Here is a 20,132-nt window from a genome sequence, read left to right as displayed (position 1 = left end):
TCTGAGCAATTTTCTCTCTAATTTTCCTCTGAAACTCCAATTAAACACCATGAAAGATTTTCTTTGTCCATAAGCTTATTTTATCTTTTTCTCTTGTTTTCTAATCTTTTTTTCTCTGTGCTTCAGCTTGAGATCTTTTTTTTCGTGCTTTTTTAAAATCCGCTTATTCTCACCTCAGCTGAGAGTTCTTTGTTTCATTTGTCCTGTTTCCCAATCTAAACTTGCAATTTGATTCTGGGTTGGTTTTTTTTTTTTTGGCCATACCTCTTGGCATGTGGGATCTTAACTCCCCAACCAGGAATTTAAATCTGTGCCCCCTGAAGTGGAAGCGCAGAGTCTTAACCACTGGACTGCTAGAGAAGGCCCTGGAGTTTTTTTTTTAATAATAGTTTTCAGTTCTTTGCTGAAATGCTCCCTGATTTGATCTAATTTTTGGACAATTGTATCCAAAGATTTTTGAAACATGTATTGAGTCTCTTGTTAGTTTTTCATCTTTTTTTCTTCTAGGTTTTTGGTTATTCTGTTTTATGATGTCCATGAATACTAATAAGTTGGCAGTATCTCTGGAAGCTCTTTGAAGCCTTCACACAGATTTTTAAAAATCATCTGTATTTTCTAGTTGTTTGTCTTCAGCAGGTTGTCCATCACTATCATTAATACTTTAATATTGGATCCTTTTAGTCTGCAGGCAATTGTCCTTCACATATCAGATATTTTCCTGTCATTTCATTGAATCTTTCACCTGTATGTAAAAAATAATGTCATTTTAATCTTTAGGTTCATTTTTGATCATTGTTTCTGTTTTTTGTTACTCATTTTGTTTGAATTCTCTCTTTCATGTTGGACGGTTTCCTTAAAATGTTTGGTGAGGTTAAGAACGAGGTGCTGAAACCCAGTTGGATGCTTCTCATGTGCATAGTGCTTATTTGGCCTCAGTTTCCTTCTGTGGGTCTCAGCTGAGGGAGGGTTTGTCCCCAGGGGCACCTGGCAGGGTCACAGCTGGTGAGCTGCTCTGGCCAGGACAGCTCCCCTAACAGCGGTGGCCCCAGATATTGGGAAGCCTTCGTCTGGAAGAGCCAAAAGCATCAGGATGGAGGCAGTTGTTGAACATCATTTTTAGGGCCAGAAATCGGGGACCTTAGGTCTCCTTGGAGAAGGCGATGGCACCCCACTCCAGTACTCTTGCCTGGAAAATCCCGTGGGCGGAGGAGCCCAGTAGGCTGCAGTCCATGGGGTCGCTCAGAGTCGGACAGGACTGAGCGACTTCACTTTCACTTTTCACCTTCATGCATTGGAGAAGGAAATGGCAACCCACTCCAGTATTCTTGCCTGGAGAATTCCAGGGACAGGGGAGCCTGGTGGGCTGCCGTCTATGGGGTCGCACAGAGTCGGACACAACTGAAGCGACTTAGCAGTAAGTCTCCTTGCTGGTCACGGCTCACACTAGTGTGTCTCAGGCCCTCAGTCATAAGCATTGAATGGGAAAAATGCTCAGCTTCTCCTGGCAAAGCTTGGCTGAAATCACTGTAGAATCTTGTCCCCTGTGCCTGTGTGAGCCTCTGAGTCTTGCTGCCTTTGCAGGCTGACTGGGACCCCATGGCCTTCTTGTACCTCCTGCTCCTTGGTCCTGTGTGTCTTCCCTCCGTCTCGTTGTGTGTGATACAGACCCAGGAGAGAGAAGCCGGCCTGGTCCAGGCCTCTCACGGTGGGCTTTTGTGCCCTGTCCTGTTTCCATCCTCTCCTGTGGAGGTGCCCCCCCAGCACTCCCCAGCACCCTCGTCAGGCAGGGGAGGGCATTGCAGTGTTCAGACTCAACAAATGGTGAAGACTTGAGAGGCTCTCGTGGTACACTTGCTCCGTTGAGTGAGAGCTCTCTCCACATACATGCTGCTGCTTTTGGGGGTTGAGGGAGGGCTCTGCACGGGACCCTGAAGCCTGTGGCATTTGTGTGGTGCTGCTTTTCTAACAATACACATGTACACACACAGCTATAATGATTCAGTTATATAATGATTCAGCTATGCCAAGCCCACTTAAAGCAGCTTTGGTTCTGTCCCTGGGAGACAAGCAAAGCCACACTCTGCAGAGCCCAAGTCACTCCTTATTCCATGAAGCCTCTGGAATGACACACAGTGAAATTTCTGGCAACCTTCCTGTGAAATTTCTGGCAACCTTCCTGGGCAAGCTTGTAGAGCACACATTCCAAATGACAGACGATCGGCAACACAGAAATGCCCCCTTGGCCCCATGCTGCCAAATCGAATACTTTCCCATTCTCTATCAAAAACAAGAAAACAAAAATCCCCAACAGTCAGAGCTCCTCAGAATGTGCAGCCCTCCTATTTTCTAGCTGTTGAGCTTAGTTTCATTAGGAAGAATTGAATTAAGATTGGTGCCTAGTTTTCCTCTTCAGCAGCTGGAACCATGACAACAGGAGGTACTCAGTAAGCACTTACACACACGAGGTACCCACGAATGCTTAATCCTCAGGACGATCCCATAGGGGATTCTGATTTCTTCACACTTCAGATGAGAACACAGACTTTGACATTTCAGACAACTTTCCAGTGTAAACATGGAGTTACAGTAGAGCTGATTCAGGAGCAACACTGGATCTTGTCCCCATTGCAGAACCCGCTACCCGGCTGCCCTGAGAAGGTACAGAGCGGGGCAAGGCCACTCTCGCTCAGAGCTGGCTTCTTCCAGCCCATGTCTCTCACCTTCTTTCCCTTGGTTCTTCATTCCCTCTGGCCCCTGCTACTGACTTGCCCATTGGTTGCAACCTCACCTTCTGTGATTTAACTGTTTTCTTTCCAAGTATCAACATCACAGGGAGTGTTGGTGAAAGTTTGCCCTCAGCATGGAAGCAGCAGTTTTAGCATGGAACAGAACTGGACTGTTTCGAGTAATTTTCTCATGAGGGAGCTTATTTGCATAATCCCCGCTGTAGGAACCGTACATGCTGTGCGGAGAAAACTTGCTATGTCCTCGTTTTATGCTCCTCAGGAGGGAAGTTGGACGCCATGTTGAACCACACGGGCGCCGGCCGCCTGCGCTCCCTGGGCCGCGTCCTGGTCGACCTGGCCTCCTGCGTCCGGCTGAACCGCTTCCGGGGCCTGGCCTCTGCTGCCGCCCTGGAGGCCACAGCACAGGCGCTCCTGCGGAAGAACACTTTATTGGCCAGTAAGTATTCAGTTAACACGCATGCTCATAAGGGCAGTGCTTGCGTATTTCTCCCCAAACGTGTCATATCATGGCTCCAAAAGAAACGGAGTGCTTCCCAGGTAAAACGAGTAAAGCAGAATTGGTTGCCTTGAGTTGGTGGAAAGATCGGCCTTGTATGCTATTTCCAGTGTCTGTTTTTCCCAGTTTATTAAACTAATTTACTAGTTTATGGTTAAATTTCGCATGACACATTACACGACACGTTACGCTTTTCTTGATTAAATCTATGATTTCTTACATCTCTGTTATTTTTACCATGGTGTCTCAACATCGTTGGTGTCAGCGAAGAAGAGACAGTGGCTAGTTCAGGTCTTACTGAGTCAACATGAATATGATGTATTCTTGTATTCCTTTTGAATAAACAGTGAATTGTTTCTATTCAGCTTTGTGTTAGTTTTCTAAGGCTGCTGTGACAGTCTCACAGACTAGTAGCCTAAATAGCGGAAATTAATTTTCTCACAATTCTGGCGTCCCGGTATGGGCAGGCCTGGCTCCCTCAGAGACCTCGCTCCTCGGCCTGTGGACGGCTGTCTGCTCCCTGTGTGTCTCCTTGCCTCCCCTCTGTGTGTGTCTTTCCAAAATTCCCCTTCTTATAAGTATCCCAGTCCTTCTGGGCTAGAGCACATCTTGTGACCTCATTTTCACTTGGTGACCTCTGTAAAGGCTCAGTCTCCAAACAAGGTCATATTGTGAAGTACTAGGGGTTAGAGCTTCAACTTATGAATTTCCGAAGGGCGGACTTCAACCCACAGGGGATTTTATATAAGAAGTTGGAAGAATTCCTATAGCAGAACACAGAAACCAAAGACATCAATTCTTAGGGACATATTTTATCCCATGGAAGGAAATCCTGATTATTTAAGCAGCCTCGTGTGATTTTTCAAGTCCTGAAAAAATGCAAAGGAAATTAATTTTTATGTATTTATGACACCACAGTGTTGGTTTTATTAAAATAAAAAGACAGTTCTTTTAAATTACGGATATCGTTTATGAATATTGACATAAAAATCTTGAGCAAAATGCAAGCAAATGAAAGCAGTACTTTAAAAGGGTTATATTACTATGACCAATGGAGATTCATTCCTGAAATCTGCGAATAGGTTAACAGACACAAATTAATCAATGTGATATGTCACTTTAATAAGATGAAAGGAAAAAAATCATCTCAATGCAATAAAAGAATTCCACAGAATTCTACATTGTTTCATGATAAAAACACTTAATAAACTAGAAATAGAAGGAAACCTACCATGATAAAGGCCATATAAGAAAAACCCACAGCCAGCAAAATATTCAGTGGTGAAAGACTGAAAGCTTTCCCCCTAGAATCAGGAACAATGGCCACTTTCGACACTTCTAGTCAATTTTATGGACTTCCCCAGTGTCTCAGTGGTAAAGAATTCACCTACAGTGCAGGAGACATAAGAGATATGGATTCGATCCCTGGGTCAGGAAGATTCCCCTGGAGTAGGAAATGGCTACCTGCTCCAGTATTCTTGCCTGTAAAATTCTGTGGACAGAGGAGCCTGGATGGCTACAGTCCATGGGGTCATAGAGAGTCGGACGTGACTGAGTGCACACACACATATACACAGTCAATATTATATTAGAAGTTGTAGCTAGAGCAAGTACTCAAGAAAAAGTAGGGAGTTAGGAGGTCTTGGTTCTACCTAATGGCTGAGGGCTGTGTCACACAGATTAGCCTCATCTGCCCGGAGTGAGGCCCCTGCATGATGGGGGAGGGACTGAGCTGAATGTCTTGGACGGTCTGGTCAGACCGGTGCTGACGCGCTGTGAGCCTCTCCTAGGTTATGATGACCCCTTGTTTGCCCTTTTCTGACCTTAGGCATCATATTCAACAGTTCCTTAGTTGGTAAGAACCTCAGCTCAGAATCTCTGCAGCTACCGCCCCAGGTCACCTACAGCATCCGGACCAGTATCTTGTATAGCATGAGAACGGATCTGGTGAAAAACCCTTTCTGGAAGTTCCACCCTCAGAGCCTCCCAGCCGACGGGTTCAAGTATAATTACATCTTTGTGCCATTGCAAGACATGATCGAAAGAGCCATCATCTCGGTGCAGACGGGGCAAGAGGCCCTGGACCCGGCCACACAGGCCCAGGCCATCCCATACCCCTGCCACACCAGCGACCTGTGAGTACCCTGGCCATGGTGGGGGGCCCTGTGTTGGGAGACCGGATAGAGGAAAATCCTGGAGCTTCTGCATAGTCGTTCCACTACAAAGCACTGGAAGAAAATCCATTCTCCATTTTGATTTCCTAAGGCTCATTTCTATCTGAGCCATCCAAATAGAAGAAGAATTGTTGAGACAATGTGTTCGGTTAAAACTGACATCAGGCATCTGTAGCCTCAAACACTCCTTGGAATAAGTTTGATGAGTACTATTCAAGGGGGCTTCCTCCCACCTGAACTAGGGAATCAGAGAAAGCGTGTTTGTTCTTCAGCAGAAATCCTTACAGTTTAGGTCTGCGCCACCCACATGTAGGGGTGGGGGATTCCCAGAGGCTTGGGGCGGTGGCTTAGTGGGGTCTGTGTTGAACTGGGTGATTCGGTGGGTGATCTCTTGGGGTGACAGTGAGGGGAAGGTCAGTTGAGGGGACCCAGGGCAGTGCCCACCCTTGGGATGCCCTTCCGTTTTCGACGCTCCAGAGTGAGACACGGGTGGTGATGGGGTGGTGCTGTGTTTAGAGAGGTGTGCGTGCATTCTCATCCTTCCTCCTCCTTGATTATCCCAGTGGGTTAGTAAACAGGACTGGGAAAGGAGAGGATGAAATCAGACTCCCTTCTCCAGGGCTGGGGAAGCCACACACTTCTGTGTGTGCATCTGGCACAGGCTGGGAGGGAGGGCACAGCCCTGATGTGAGCCTTGAGAGCCCCAGATTTACCCCTCTCTGAGTGCCTTCCTCGCCCATATCATGAGTCACAAGGGACTCGAGCCCCAGTGCTGGAGAGGGTGGTAGAGGCAGAGAACCTGCATCAGCCTGGCACTGGGGTCATGGGTGGGTTGGAGGTAGATGAAGGGGAAAAGGCAGTCAGGAGGCCAGGAGGGTGAGCTGGGGTGAAGTGTAGTGGGCAGTGGAGGTTGACCACCACCCTGCACTTGCACCGATGTCATGCATCTTGAGAGACAAGAAAAAGAAAGCGTATTTCTCCAGTGCTTCTTCCTGCATGTACAGTTTTGATTCAACATGCTCATCATTTTCTGTCTTTGAACTCCCGGGACGCTGCTAATAGAGGCAGGGCACAGAGAAAACTCTATTAACAGGGGCGTTATTAACATGCAGATCAGGGATTCGCCACCTTCAGGAAAAGCGATGGTGACAATGAAATGTTTATGAAGATCAGAGTATCCTTTTAAAAAGACTTTAATGAAAATGTTTGATTTCCTCATTTCAAAATTTGTTGACAAGCTTTTGTTTGGGTTCCAGAGTAAGGATAAATACTCAGAAGAGTCTGGAACAGGTTTGTTTAATTCATGCTGTCCAGATAACAGGGAGGTGACAGATAGTCCTTTTTCTGAGGTCACTTAGACATCCTTGATTTAATATGTTTCCTTTTTTGTTAGGTTTTATGAACAAATGGCTGTCAAGAGTTAAGAAAATAGAGGGAAAAAAACCATACTTCATACCCTTTCCTAAATCATAAGTTGGTTTATTTTGTTTGTGGAGTATCCTTGCTTACCTTGTGATACATATTTTATATACTTGAAATCATGACATCTTGCTAAGAGTGCAAGTTTTTGTGCTGTTTCTTCATTTGAAGCCATTTATGGAGCATTTGCTATGTGTCATGTATGTATTGGACTGTTGTACTTGGTGGTGAAAATAGGTGTTGCTCCCGCCTTCTGGAGGCTTGCAGACAAGGATTAACCAGGACCATGTGAACCCCGAGAACTACGGTCACCCTCCCCTGTAGGATGCCCCAGGGGTGAGAGTCAGAGGACCTCTTCTTGCCCAGTTGGGAAGCTGGTGGAGGTGCACATGCGTCAACATTGTGTATCAGCCTCTTCCCTGAGGTCCGAGTGAGGATTTGAGGCCAAGCAAAATGACCGCGGTCCTTCTCCCCTGCCTCCTGCTCCTTCATTTTCTCTCTGTCTGTAGTTACTCCCTTTTCAACACACTTCTGTGTGTTAAAAATTCACTCGGGGCACACGTAATCTCCTTATTTTCTTGTTCTGTTGTTATCTTTTCAGAGAACTGCACTTGGACTTTATCAATTCTCTTCTTTTGTCTTACTTACTTGTTGTTTCTGCTTTTATTTTTATTACTTCTTCACTTTTATGTATGGTCAATTGTTATGCTGTTTCTTTGGTACTTTTAAAAAAGATATTAATTTATTTATTTGGCTGCATTGGGTAGTTGCGGCATGCGAGGGATTCTCTCTAATTGTGGTGCATGGGCTTAGTTGCCCCTCAGCGTATGGAATCCTCCCAAATCAGGGATTGAACCTGCACCTCCAACATTGCCAAGCGGATTCTTAACCACTGGACCACCGGGGAAGTCCGTGTGTCTTTGATAATTGTCTTTGATAATTGAGACTTGTGTTTGATTCATTATTGTTAATGTTTTTTTCTTCTCTTTAATTTATGTGTTTGCCTAAGGTGATGACTTTTCTTTCAATCTTTATTTTAACCACCTCCCATGGATCTGATATATGACTTAAAGTTCATTGTTTTGTAGACACTTGCAGTATGGGTTTCTATAATCTTCTTGACCCAAGAGCTGTTTAAGTAAAATTTCTTTCAATTTCCAGATGGAAATTCTCTGGAATTTTAGGCATATGAAATTACTCAGCTTACTCCTAATAAGAAAAATTCAAATTAAAGCTAGTCTGAGATAGCATTTAAAAAATCAGATTGACAAAAATCCAAAAATTGCATCATACCCTAAATATTGCTGATAAATCCTAATTCTTGCATTTGCCACCAGAAGATACTGTCTTAATCCTTTTCATTTTTTGAATGTATGGCATTTTCCTCTATCAACTAATATATAATCTGATGAATGATTTACGGGCACTTGAAAAGAATTTTTAATGTCCTGTTTTTGTAGTGGAAAATGTACCTGCATTAACTTTGTTATTTAGGAGTTCTCTGTCCTTGTTGTGTCCACTTCATCTGTCCTGAGCTAAAGAGAGAAGTCACAGTCCCTGCTTCTGGAACGTGCCCTCGATTTTTCCTGTGGTTTGGCCTTCTAGTCTTGAGGTTGAGTTGCTCTGTGCAGAGCTGTGAATAACTGTGTTCTGGGTCTTTCTTATGTAGTATGTCTTTAGTATGTCTCATTAGTATGTCCTTAGTAGTATGTCATTCTACTTTGTATATGGTTAAATTAGTGGTTTCTGCTTTTCCTCCTTTCTTTTCTCTCTCTGGATTCTCATTTGCTGCCATGCCTTTTGCCCATCCTTTCATCTTAAACTTTTCTGAAGTGTTTTCTTTCAGGCATGTCTGTTGTGAGCAGCACATAACTTCTTACACAGGTGAGGTTAGCTGTTCAACAGTATGAAATGGAATTTCATGTGTATATGGTCTTAGTTGTGTCTTATATTTTTCTTATTTATATTTAGTCATGTTCTGCTGTTCTAGTGGTTGCCTTGTAGTTGTAACTTTGTATAAATATTATCAATCCTTTTTTTTTTAACCATGACCAATAAAAAACATGATTTTTCTTCCTCCACTAAGGTCTTCCTTTGTACCATTAGAAGATGACTGAACCTGTAGTCTGCATTTGTCAGTGTTAAAAAAAATAGCCTTTAAAAAAAAAGATTGATTTCTCTGTATGTGTTGACTGGTGGGTCTTCGTTGCTGTGTGCAGGCTTTCTCGAGTTGCTTCGGGCAGTGGCTTCTCTCCATTTGTGGTGTGCGTGCTCCTCACTGTGGTGGCTCCCCATTGTGGAGCACAGGCTCTAGATGGATGGGCCTCAGTAGCTGCAGCTCAGGGGCTCTGGAGCGCTGGCTCGGTAATTGTGGCATGTGGGCTTAGTTGCTCTGCAGCCTGTGGGATCTTTCCAGACCAGGGATGGAACCCATGTCCCCTACATTGCAAAGCAGATTCTTAACCCCTGGACTGCCAGGGAAGCCCAAAACAAATAGCCTAATAATAGCCTTTTATTTTGGATTTCATCAACTTTATTCTTCCTCTCTGGCTCATTTCCCCAATCTTGCAATTTTTGTTTTTTGTCTCATTTTTACATTTCCAGGAACAAAACATTTCCAGTCTGTCTTGTCACCTTATTTTTAATATTTGTTTCAGTCTTATTTTTACTGGAAATACAGTCACTTCTTGCTTTATCCTTTCTTTATCTTTATCCAAAAGAATGCACAAAAGTCATTCTTTTGTGGGCTGGTTTGTCTTCTGGTAACTTCCTGAAGAAGATCTCTTGAGATGATTTAACCTGAGTTCTTACATACATTTTTTCATGTAACTCTCATGTGAACTTGATTATGTTTAGCAGCTTTTTCAAATAGTTGGCCGTCTCTTCCAAATATGTATCAGAATCACAGTGTCAGTTTTTCCTTCCCTTGTTGGTTGGGACTCACTTCCAGGAGCAGATTGGAAAAGGGTTGAGTTATACATCCATGTATTGTAATTTCTCTTCAGTTTTTTATTCTCTTTAATTTGCATGAAATGGCCTCACTCTGAAAAGTCTGTGCAAAACATCTGGACTTCTCTGGATCTTGGATAGTGACTCCAAGAACCCCAGAGTCTGGTTCCTCCAATTCCAGGCCCCTCATGACTCTCTCTTTACTCTGTTCTGTGAGGTTTAGCACTTAGTATCCTTCAAAATCAGGGTACCCAGCAGTGGTTCTGCCCCAGTCATAGGGTCAAACGAGGTTGTGTTCCTGGGTGAACCCCAGGGCTGTAAGGACTGCAGGATGAAGTGTGGGAGCTGAACTCACTGAGAGCATCTTGGGGCAGCCTGGATGCTGACTGGCCCGTCCCCACAGGTTCTTAAACAACGTCGGCTTCTTCTTCCCCCTGATAATGATGCTCACGTGGATGGTGTCTGTGGCCAGCATGGTCCGAAAGCTGGTTTATGAGCGGGAGATCCAGCTGGAAGAGGTAAGCAGCCTGGGGGAGGGGAAGGGGCAGCGACTGGGGGTGGCCGGATACCCTGTGTGTTTGGCTGGGTCCCACTGTCGCAGGAGAGAAGCCGCATGCCCTGCCAGAGCTGTACAGTTGACACATCTGGTTCACCCACAGAGAGGGAGCGAGGCTGCAGATGGTCCCGTTAGAGTCAGCAGCGTTGGTGCTCATGTGACCTAGACGGACATACAGACAGAATTACCGTCTTCATTTACAGTTGAAATTCTTTGTGTGTAGCCTTGCTATTTTCGTTAAAACTTGAAACTATCAAAACTGCTTTTAAGAATGAAAGTTCATAACAGCATCCAGAAAAGACCAAGCCTCCCGTTCATCTGGGCCGATGCCTGGGCACACGCGATCCACATGTTCATTAAAGAAAAGGGAGGGTGCAGAGAGTACAAAGTGCATCTCATTCCGTTTTGATTAGAATCGCACTTCCGTTTTGTAGGCAGTTTACCTGTGTGGAACACATGCATTCCTGGATTTCTGTGTTTCTTCCCCGTCCAGCTGCTTCCCCTGGACCTCGGGGTTAGTGAGGCTGTGGGGCTGCGGGTGCATCCAAATTATTCTCATCTTCGCGTATTCAGCCCCACACCCAGAGATGTCACCCCATTATAGATGGGCAAGCAGGAGGTTAGTGGGTAGATAAATTTTAGTGTCATGATTTTAACCTGAGTTATTTTGCAAAACTCGCTCTAGAACCTGAGCAGTAAGCCTCAGAGAGCAGCTTAAGGCTCTGTGTTTCCTCCTTCATTTTTCTGTTTGTTTTTATTAAACAAACCCAAGACACACCAAATGACAAATAAAAGAACACAATCGACGGAAGCTCAATAAACAAGGGAAGGCAGCAAGAGTGTGGCTGGTCAAGCTGGGGTTTTGGGTCCCTCCTTGAGGTTGGTCTAAGGTCACCTGGTCCCAGTTCTTATCTCTTCACAGCCAGCGACCTGCTCTGCTGGGGTCTCATTCAACTAAACGCCGACTCTGGGCAAAGTGTCTGGTGTGCTGCCTCTGGGGCCAGGTGTCCACGACAGCGGCCCCTTCCCCCGGCCCCACACAGCTGTGGCCTTCCCGGGAACCTGCCCTGCTCGCTCTCAGTCCCCGTGCTGACCTGCTGTCCTCTCTGTGTTGACAGTACATGAGGATGATGGGCGTGCACCCGGCCGTCCACTTCCTGGCCTGGTTCCTGGAGAATGTGGCTGTGCTGACGGTGAGCAGTGCCGCCCTGGCCCTCGTCCTCAAGGTCAGCGGCATTTTCACCTATAGCAGTGCCTGGATCGTCTTCCTCTTTCTCCTGGACTTCGCCGTGTCAGTGGTCACGCTGAGCTACCTCCTGAGCGCGCTGTTCAGCCGCGCGAGCATGGCCGCCCTGTGCAGCAGCCTGCTGTACACGGCCAGCTTTCTGCCCTACATCGTGCTGCTGGTGCTGCACGACCAGATGGGCGCCACCCTGCAGACGCTCCTGGTAAGTGTGTTGTCACTCAGTCGCCCATTCGTGTCTGACTGTTTGAGACTCCACAGACTGCAGCACACCAGGCCTCCCTGTCCTTCACCATCTCCCAGCGTTTGCCCAAGTTCATGTCCATTGAGTCGGTGATGCCATCCAACCATCTCATCCTCTGTTGTCCCCTTCTCTGGTCTTCAATCTTTCCCAGCATCATGGTCTCTTCCAGTGAGTTGGTTCTTTGCATCAAGTGGCCAAAGTATTGGAGCTTCAGCTTCAGCATCAGTCTTTCCAATGAATATTCAGGGTTGATCTCCTTTAGGATGGACTGGTTGGATCTCCTTGCTGTCCAAGGGACTCTCAAGAGTCTTCTCCAACAACACAATTCGAAAGCATCAGTTCTTCAGCGCTCGGCCTTCTTTAAGGTCCAACTCTCACATCCGTACACAACTACTGGAAAAACCATAGCTTTGACTAGATGGACATTTATCGGCAAAGGGATATCTTTGCTTGTTTAATATGCAGTCTAGGTTTATCCTAGCTTTCCTTTCAAGAAGCAGTCATCTTCTAATTCTGTGGCTGTAGTCCCCATCTACAGTGATTTTAGAGCCCATGAAGAGGAAATCTGGTAAGTGTGCTGTGCTGTGAAACTGCAAAACAGGACTGCGTGTCCCCGGCAGCACACAGCCCACGCTCTCCACGTGTCAGTGCACCGTTTCAGCTCTGCAGGGCTTCCCACCTCCCATGGCCTGTCCTCCCAGCTCAGGGCAGCCTTGCCATGGGTGGGGCCACTGAGACCACAGAGGACGGCCTGTGAGAGACCATCACTCGTTACATGACGGGGACTGTCCTCTGAAGACTGTTTCACTCAAGAGCATCTTAAAGGAAGCCCTTGAGTCTGTGTCTCTTTATGTGGAATGAAACAGATTTCCAAAGCTATTTTAGAAGTAAGAAATACACATTTTTCCTTGAAGTATCACGAATTACTTTGCATTAGGTGGAAAGAACTCTCCTTTGGCAGCATCAGTCATTCATTTAGAATGTAGCTCTCAAAGCATTAGAATACTTGCTGGTCTGTGATATAAACACTCAGAAGACAGACACTCATCTGCTTTTTGATGACGCCTGGCAAGCATGGTGCTGACACACAGCAGAGACACAGGGCAGGAGCCCCCCACTGGAAGGGAGGAGGAGCTGGGGTTAAAGGTGTTGTTGTCATGTCATGCAAACCTCCCACATGCTCAAGGGCAGGGCAGGTCCTCCCCACAGGCCGGGGAGTGTGATTGGAGTCCCCCAGCTGGAGGGAGGATCTGAGGAGGGACCAGGGGGAGAGTCAGGCAAAGACAGAAACCTCCAGGTGCTGTATGTTTTCTCTTGAATGTGGAATCCAAAATATACAACAAAGGACCATATAACAAAGCAGAAGATGACTCATGGATACAGAGAGCAAACTAGTGGTTACCGGAGTGTGTGGTGGTAAGGGAGTGGAGGGAGGTGTAAGGGAGGGTAGAGGATTAAAAGGTGCAAACTGCTAGGGACCAAATGAACATTCCGAGGATGTGACATACAACACGGGGAACTCTATGTGGAATATCATCTGTAAAAGTATTGAATCACCATGTTGTACACTTGAAACCAACAGAATACTGTTAAGTCAACTGTGCTTAAGTTATTAAGAAAGACTCCCAGTGCTGCCAGGGGATGACCAAGGCCTTCAGAGGTCTCCCGGCCCCCTCACTGGGGCGGGGGTCACAGTCTCTGCTCATTTCATGCCTCAGAGTAAAATATCAGTGCTTCCAAGAAAACGGAATTATTTTTCTCTAACATCAGTACGCCCTTCAAACCAACCTGGTTTCCGCAAGTCATAAGCATAGACGGGCACGGTGTTCATCAGTATTTTACCCCCTGGTACGTGCTTCTCAGTCGAGATTAGTTTGTGTCCTGCCTGTAGTCATTCATAACCAGTCATCTTGTGTGTTAAATAGGTGTTTGCCGAATAGTGGAAACACCTGGGACCCGCCCCCCCGCCTTCCCCCCCCCCCGGTGCCCCCCTCACATACTCCTTACATGGGGAAAACAAGCCATCGGCCAATAAAACATCCGGCCTGTAAAACTCAACAAAACTTGAGTTTCAAGTAATGTTTTTTGTTTTTTATTTCAGTCCTTAGATTTAAGATTTTATGTACATGAAGGCTGATTTCCTTTTTATATGCTGAAATTGCTTCTAGCAAATAAAAAGTCTGACTCCTGTACATTATATTTTTAAATGTGAGATACTTTTCCAGTAAGGTTTTTTTTTTTTTTTTTCCTTAAACACAAGACCTTCCACTGGAGATGAAATAACAGTTTTCCTCCAATGCACCCTCTTCTCACGTAGAATCGTGTGTGTTCGGCGTCCAGTCTGCCTTCAGTGTGCTCCAGGGCCTTCACTTAATAATAAAACACAGTGAATTGCTCTATTCCATTTTCCACTGTTTGGTGTTATAGGTTTCTGTGTATAGTGCGTTGGATTTATGACACTTCAAACACTGCAGTAAAGAGAAGTAATTCCTTTTAACATTAAAAACTGGCTTGTTGTCACACTTTTCAGAACGGAATGATGCGTGGCCCAGTCCTGGGTTCAGACGTTGGAACCACCACCTGGAGCGGTGGTTTACATCATTCGCGCCTGAACGTGCAGTGGTTTCTCTCTTTGAATTCAGTGCTGTGGATTTTCCCCGGTCCCCAGTCAAGCACTAACTCTCTGTTTTTCTCTTCTCTCCCTCAATCTGCGGGCAGTGCCTCCTCTCCACAACCGCCTTTGGACAAGGAGTGTTTTTTATTACATTCCTAGAAGGGCAAGAGGCAGGTAAGAGGACGCAGTTTTTTAAGTAGTGACTCTAAGTGACTCAGGTTTTTGGAACTGTATAGTTATCATGTTTCAAGTGATAGAGTAGAGAGTGTCAGTTACTAAGCAGAAGGTTTGGAAGGAGATCCTGGTGTTGGTTTGCTGCTGCTGCTGCTGCTAAGTCACTTCAGTCGTGTCCGACTCTGTGCGACCCCATACACGGCAGCCCACCAGGCTCCCCCGTCCCTGGGATTCTCCAGGCAAGAACACTGGAGCAGGTTGCCATTTTCTTCTCCAATGCATGAAAGTGAAAAGTGAAAGTCAAGTTGCTCAGTCATGTCTCTTAGTGACCCCATGGACTGCAGCCTACCAGGCTCCTCCGCCCATGGGATTTTCCAGGCAAGAGTACTGGCGTGGGGTGCCATTGCCTTCTCCCACTGATCACCCTACAAACATTTAAAAAACCGTTGGCAATAATCTTCACTTATATTGGGATTTTGGCAACTAAAATTCTAGACCAGAGGAGACGTGTATTTCTTAGATGTTTATATGATTTTTGTGGTACGTTGAAGATGCAGGGAAAATGTATACCATATATGAAACCAAACTCCAGATCTCATTACATTAGCTCATGAATTTGTGCCTGTCTTGAAATTCTCAGACTTTTCGGTAAAACATGTTGAACTGTCCTGAACTATACAACACTAAAACTGTATTAAAACAGATGAGTCATCCTGAAATGACCTATCCTGAGTTCTTTGAACTGATTTTTAAACTAAACGGGATCATGAGAATATGGAAGAAATATGGTTACTGTTAGAGTGTTTGAATATTTTGATCCAGATTCCAATAAGTCCACAATGTTGCAACATTTATTTGCTCATTTATTGGCTGTGTTGGGTTGTTATGTGTGGAGTTTGCACCAGTTGCGGCGAGCAGAGCTACTCTCCAGTGGCTGTGTGCGGGCGAGCAGGGCTACTCTCCAGTGGCTGTGTGCGGGCGAGCAGGGCTACTCTCCAGTGGCTGTGTGCGGGCGAGCAGGTCTACTCTCTAGTGGCTGTGTGCGGGCGAGCAGGGCTACTCTCCAGTGGCTGTGTGCGGGCGAGCAGGGCTACTCTCTAGTGGCTGTGTGTGGGTGAGCAGAGCTACTCTCCAGTGGCTGTGTGCGGGCTTCCGGTCTCAGTGGCTTCTCTCGTTGTGGAACATGGGCTTCCGGCACGCAGGCTTCAGTAGCTGTGGCCTGGCAGGCTCTGCAGTTGCGCTTCTCCGGCCCTGGAGCTTGGGCTCTGTAGTTGTGCCACTCGGGCTTAGGTGATCCGTGACATGCGGGATTTTCCTGGACCAGGAATCCAACCAGTGCCCTTTGTACTGCAAGGCAGGTTCTTAACCACTGGAGCACCAGGGACGCCCTGAAACATTTATTTTATTGAGTTCTAGGTTAGTACCATCGGAGAAGGCAATGGGACCCCACTCCAGTACTCTTGCCTGGAAAATCCCATGGACGGAGGAGCCTGGTGGGCTGCAGTCCATGGGGTCACTAAGAGTCGGACAGGACTGAGTGACATCGGACTTGACTGAGCAACTTCCCTTTCACTTTTCACTTGCATGCATTGGAGAAGGAAATGGCAACCCACTCCAGTGTTCTTGCCTGGAGAATCCCAGGGACGGGGGAGCCTGGTGGGCTGCCGTCTGTGGGGTCGCACAGAGTCGGACACGACTGAAGCGACTCAGCAGCAGCAGCAGCAGCAGCAGCTTTGCCCCTGGGCGCAGTGGACTCAGGTCATCAAAGTCTGCCCTGAAAGAGGATGAGCGGTGCTGACGCTGGCCTTTCTCTTCCTTCCAGGGATTCAGTGGGATAACATGTACCAGTCTCCAGAAGTGGCAGGCATGACATTTGGATGGGTTTGCTGGATGATTCTGTTTGATTCAGGACTTTATTTTCTATGTGGATGGTACTTGAACAGCTTGATTCCTGGTAAGATTTCTGCACTTTATGACAAAATCAACTTAAAAAACAGTTTGAGCAATGTATGTGAATATTGGATAATTATTTGTTCTTTAAATAAGACACGAGAAAGGGAGTTGATAGGATGTGTTTTAAAGGGAGCTGAGCATGTTTGAGGAAAAACTGGTGCTTCTGAATCCTGAGGCAACCGAGACCCTGTGAAGACAGGTGGTGGAGGGGTCCCATGGGCCCACCGCGCAGCTCCCCAGCCTGGGGGCTGCAGAAGATGTAACGGCAGAGAAGCTGGTTCTCAAGATCATGTGTGTGAAGAGGATAGAGGTGAGGGAGTGAGAGCAGGAGAGCCTGGCACTCATGTGTCTTGGGTCCCTGGAGCCCAAGGTCAGGGGTTCAGAGAGCGCCGTGAGGTAGGAGTAAAAGGACCTGGTTCTCAGCCAGGCCAGTGGGTGGCAGGACCTGGAGGTAAGCTGGGCTGGCAACAGGGGGCTGAGCGGGGGCCTGGTGGTTGGGAGTCCTCCAAACCAGAGTCAGTAGTGTTGTGTGTGGAGGTGATGCAGGGCTGGCTGCCCAAGGCGATGGGCCTCCCCTTCGGTCAGTGGGGGAGGAGGCGCTCATGCCACATGCCTGGCTCAGCCCCAGGCAGCAGAGAGAGCGCTTCAACCTTTTTTAGTTTATGTATTTTAGAAATAGCTTTTAAATGGTATCATACTTCCTTGCTGAAATTGCTTGTGGTTCTGGCTATTTACTTTCCAAGCAACTGGGCATTTCAAGCGGCATCTAACCTTTAAAGTTAAGAACTAAAAGAGATTCTAATCATATACAAGTTGAAAATGAAGGGATAGGAGAAAATAAAAAACCTTCATTCTGTTTACAAAAATATATTCTATGCCTGGAGAGTTTATGCACCATTTAAGGATGAGTAAAAATCAAAATAAAATGGGTCATTGAAAAGATTATTTTACATATGAGCAGGAAAAGTGATGCCCGAGAGGTAAAGATATCATAATTTAGAAATGTGATTTATTCTGGAAAAACTTAGATTGCACTGTTGTGATATTTGAATAAAATTTAAGAACAGGTGGATCTAGGAAATGAGAAAAAAAATTAACCGAGGAGGCCAAGGTGAAGGGAAGCTGGAAAAGGCTGGATGTTACCAAGAAGCTGGTTAACCACGAGGGATGTTGTAGAAGATGGTGGGATGTTGGTTTGAAATGCACAAGAAGTGGTGCAGAGGAGCGGCCATGCAGTCAGGACAGGGACATGCCCAGATGGTGCCGGGAAAGTGATGGATCAGGCAGCCTGTGAACCCCAGACTCCCACCCCTAGACAGATCCAGGGGGAGAAGAGGAACCATCACGTTTCAATGAGAAAAACCTGATTTGGAAAGTAAAGGCTCAGCACATTGCACACAAAATAATAATTAAAAAAAGCTGTATTTAGATGCAAAATGGCAGATGTCTTGGAGTCCACAGAAAAAGAAAAGAATTCGAAGAGTGTAAAGTCCAGGGAATCGTGTTGCCCTCGTCTAGGTGAAGATTATTAGCAGATTTGTCCCTGGATCCAGAAGAAGCTGAGTTTTTCCTTAGCGCTAGGGCCTTGAGGCAAGAGGTCCCAGGTTCTAATTTTCACATATTCCAGTGAGGCAAAGGGGCTTGTGATGCTCAGCAAGGGCTTGACCCCCAGTTCCCGCTGGGACATTCCAGTGGAGGAAGCCCAAGTCTTAAGTGGGAAGGTGCTTCTGTCCAGACCTGAGGCCAATGGACGGGGACTGGTCAGACAGGGACTTCAGAGGCTTCCTGGCAGCACCTGTGAATGAGCCTGGCATGTTGCTCAGGAAGAGGGAGAGAGACAGAGGCACATTCAGAAGACAGAGTTACCAGAGGGAGGTGGCCTGGTTGGGACCATCCTGCAAGTTTGGGGAAGCTCTGGGGAGGAACTGGGTAAAATCTGAAAGTAGGGAGGCAGCAGCTGTGGGAAAGTGCAGAGGACAGGCTTTCGATCTGATGATGATTCTTGTGGATGTTGGGACGTGAGGAGGGGGGGGCATCTGGGGGTCAGAAAGCCCTGCTGTGCAGGAGGGGCAGGGCAGGGTTGGAGTAGGGTGCCAGAAGGGGCCAGCACACGTGGCGGGGTGTGCCTCTATCTGTCTGCCTGTCCTGGGTGCCGAGGACCTCCGCCACAGGTGTGGGCTCAGATGGGGGCACCTGTCTCCTCCCGAGGAGGTGGGGGCACCTGAGACGGGGTGGAGCTGGAGGGGCGGGTTCGTGTCTCTGCTCCGCCCCCCAGCTGTCTGCCTGCCCCTACTTGCTCGCTGTGACAGGGATAACCTGGGAGACACAGGTTCCAGCTGTGGGAAATGGAGAATCAGAGACAATGGAAAAGATAGAGAAAACCAGGGTGTCCCTAGCTCAGTGTGAGAATCAGGTGAAAAACAGGCCCATCAGATGACTGGTCACAAATACACATCCGTGAATATCAATGCCTGACTCTCTGTTGTCAGTAAATAGAGACTGCAGTGGGGAAGGTAGCATTAAAATAAATAACAGTGTGACTCCAATGGAGAGGAGAATGTTTGTCAAATTAAATATTTAAAATAGGTTTGAATAAACGGAAAGAGATGCCACATTCCTCAACGTGGCTACTTGTCATGAATATGTTGATTTTTTCCAAGTTGATGTATAAATTTATATAATTTTAAATTATATAACATTTACTATGAAACATGTCAATGTAAAATAATGAAATTTACATAATCATTTAAATTAAAAATACTGTTACAAGGGATTTGTTTTTAATTGATGAAATGTTTCTAAAGATAGCTAAAATATGACTTGACAACAAGTATCAAAATTTACTGAAAATGATAAGAGAGACAGGCGTCTGATGATTATGTAAAACCTCTATATTTGACAGGGATTAAAAGAATGGAGTACTCATGCAATAATAAAGCAGTGGAATATATTGAAAAATTCAGTAACCAACCCATTTATATATAGTAATTTACTCTGGGCACTGAGATCATTTCTGTATCTCAGCCGTTGTAAACAGTGCTGTGGTGGAAATACATGTGCTTACACTTCATGGGAAGTAGATGGGGAAACAGTGGAAACTGTGTCAGACTTTATTTTTCTGGGCTCCAAAATCACTGCAGATGGTGACTGCAGCCATGAAATTAAAAGACGCTTACTCCTTGGAAGGAAAGTTATGACCAACCTAGATAGCATATTCAAAAGCAGAGACATTACTTTGCCAACAAAGGTCCGTCTAGTCAAGGCTATGGTTTTTCCTGTGGTCATGTATGGATGTGAGAGTTGGACTGTGAAGAAGGCTGAGCGCTGAAGAATTGATGCTTTTGAACTGTGGTGTTGGAGAAGACTCTTGAGAGTCCCTTGGACTGCAAGGAGATCCAACCCGTCCATTCTGAAGGAGATCAGCCCTGGGATTTCTTTGGAAGGAATGATCTGAAGCTGAAACTCCAGTACTTTGGCCACCTCATGTGAAGAGTTGAGTCATTGGAAAAGACTCTGATGCTGGGAGGGATTGGGGGCAGGAGGAAAAGGGGATGACAGAGGAT

The 20,132-nt window shown here is 46.2% G+C and overlaps 1 protein-coding gene across 1 annotated transcript in view; it reads left to right on the top strand.

The window, feature by feature from the left end:
* Positions 1-20,132, top strand: part of ABCA13 (ATP binding cassette subfamily A member 13) — a 374,331-nt gene that overhangs the window by 112,228 nt on the left and 241,971 nt on the right. The window contains exons 30-35 of the mRNA XM_059886027.1: positions 3,007-3,183; positions 5,072-5,378; positions 10,189-10,303; positions 11,460-11,789; positions 14,547-14,616; positions 16,439-16,570. Coding sequence (XP_059742010.1) covers positions 3,007-3,183; positions 5,072-5,378; positions 10,189-10,303; positions 11,460-11,789; positions 14,547-14,616; positions 16,439-16,570 — 1,131 coding nt within the window. The remainder of the gene's footprint in view (positions 1-3,006; positions 3,184-5,071; positions 5,379-10,188; positions 10,304-11,459; positions 11,790-14,546; positions 14,617-16,438; positions 16,571-20,132) is intronic.

This window comes from Bos taurus, chromosome 4, assembly GCF_002263795.3.
Source record: "Bos taurus isolate L1 Dominette 01449 registration number 42190680 breed Hereford chromosome 4, ARS-UCD2.0, whole genome shotgun sequence".
NCBI classification, from domain to species: domain Eukaryota; kingdom Metazoa; phylum Chordata; class Mammalia; order Artiodactyla; family Bovidae; genus Bos; species Bos taurus.
Note: the sequence above shows the minus strand (reverse complement) of the source record. Positions and strands in the feature narration are given on the sequence as shown.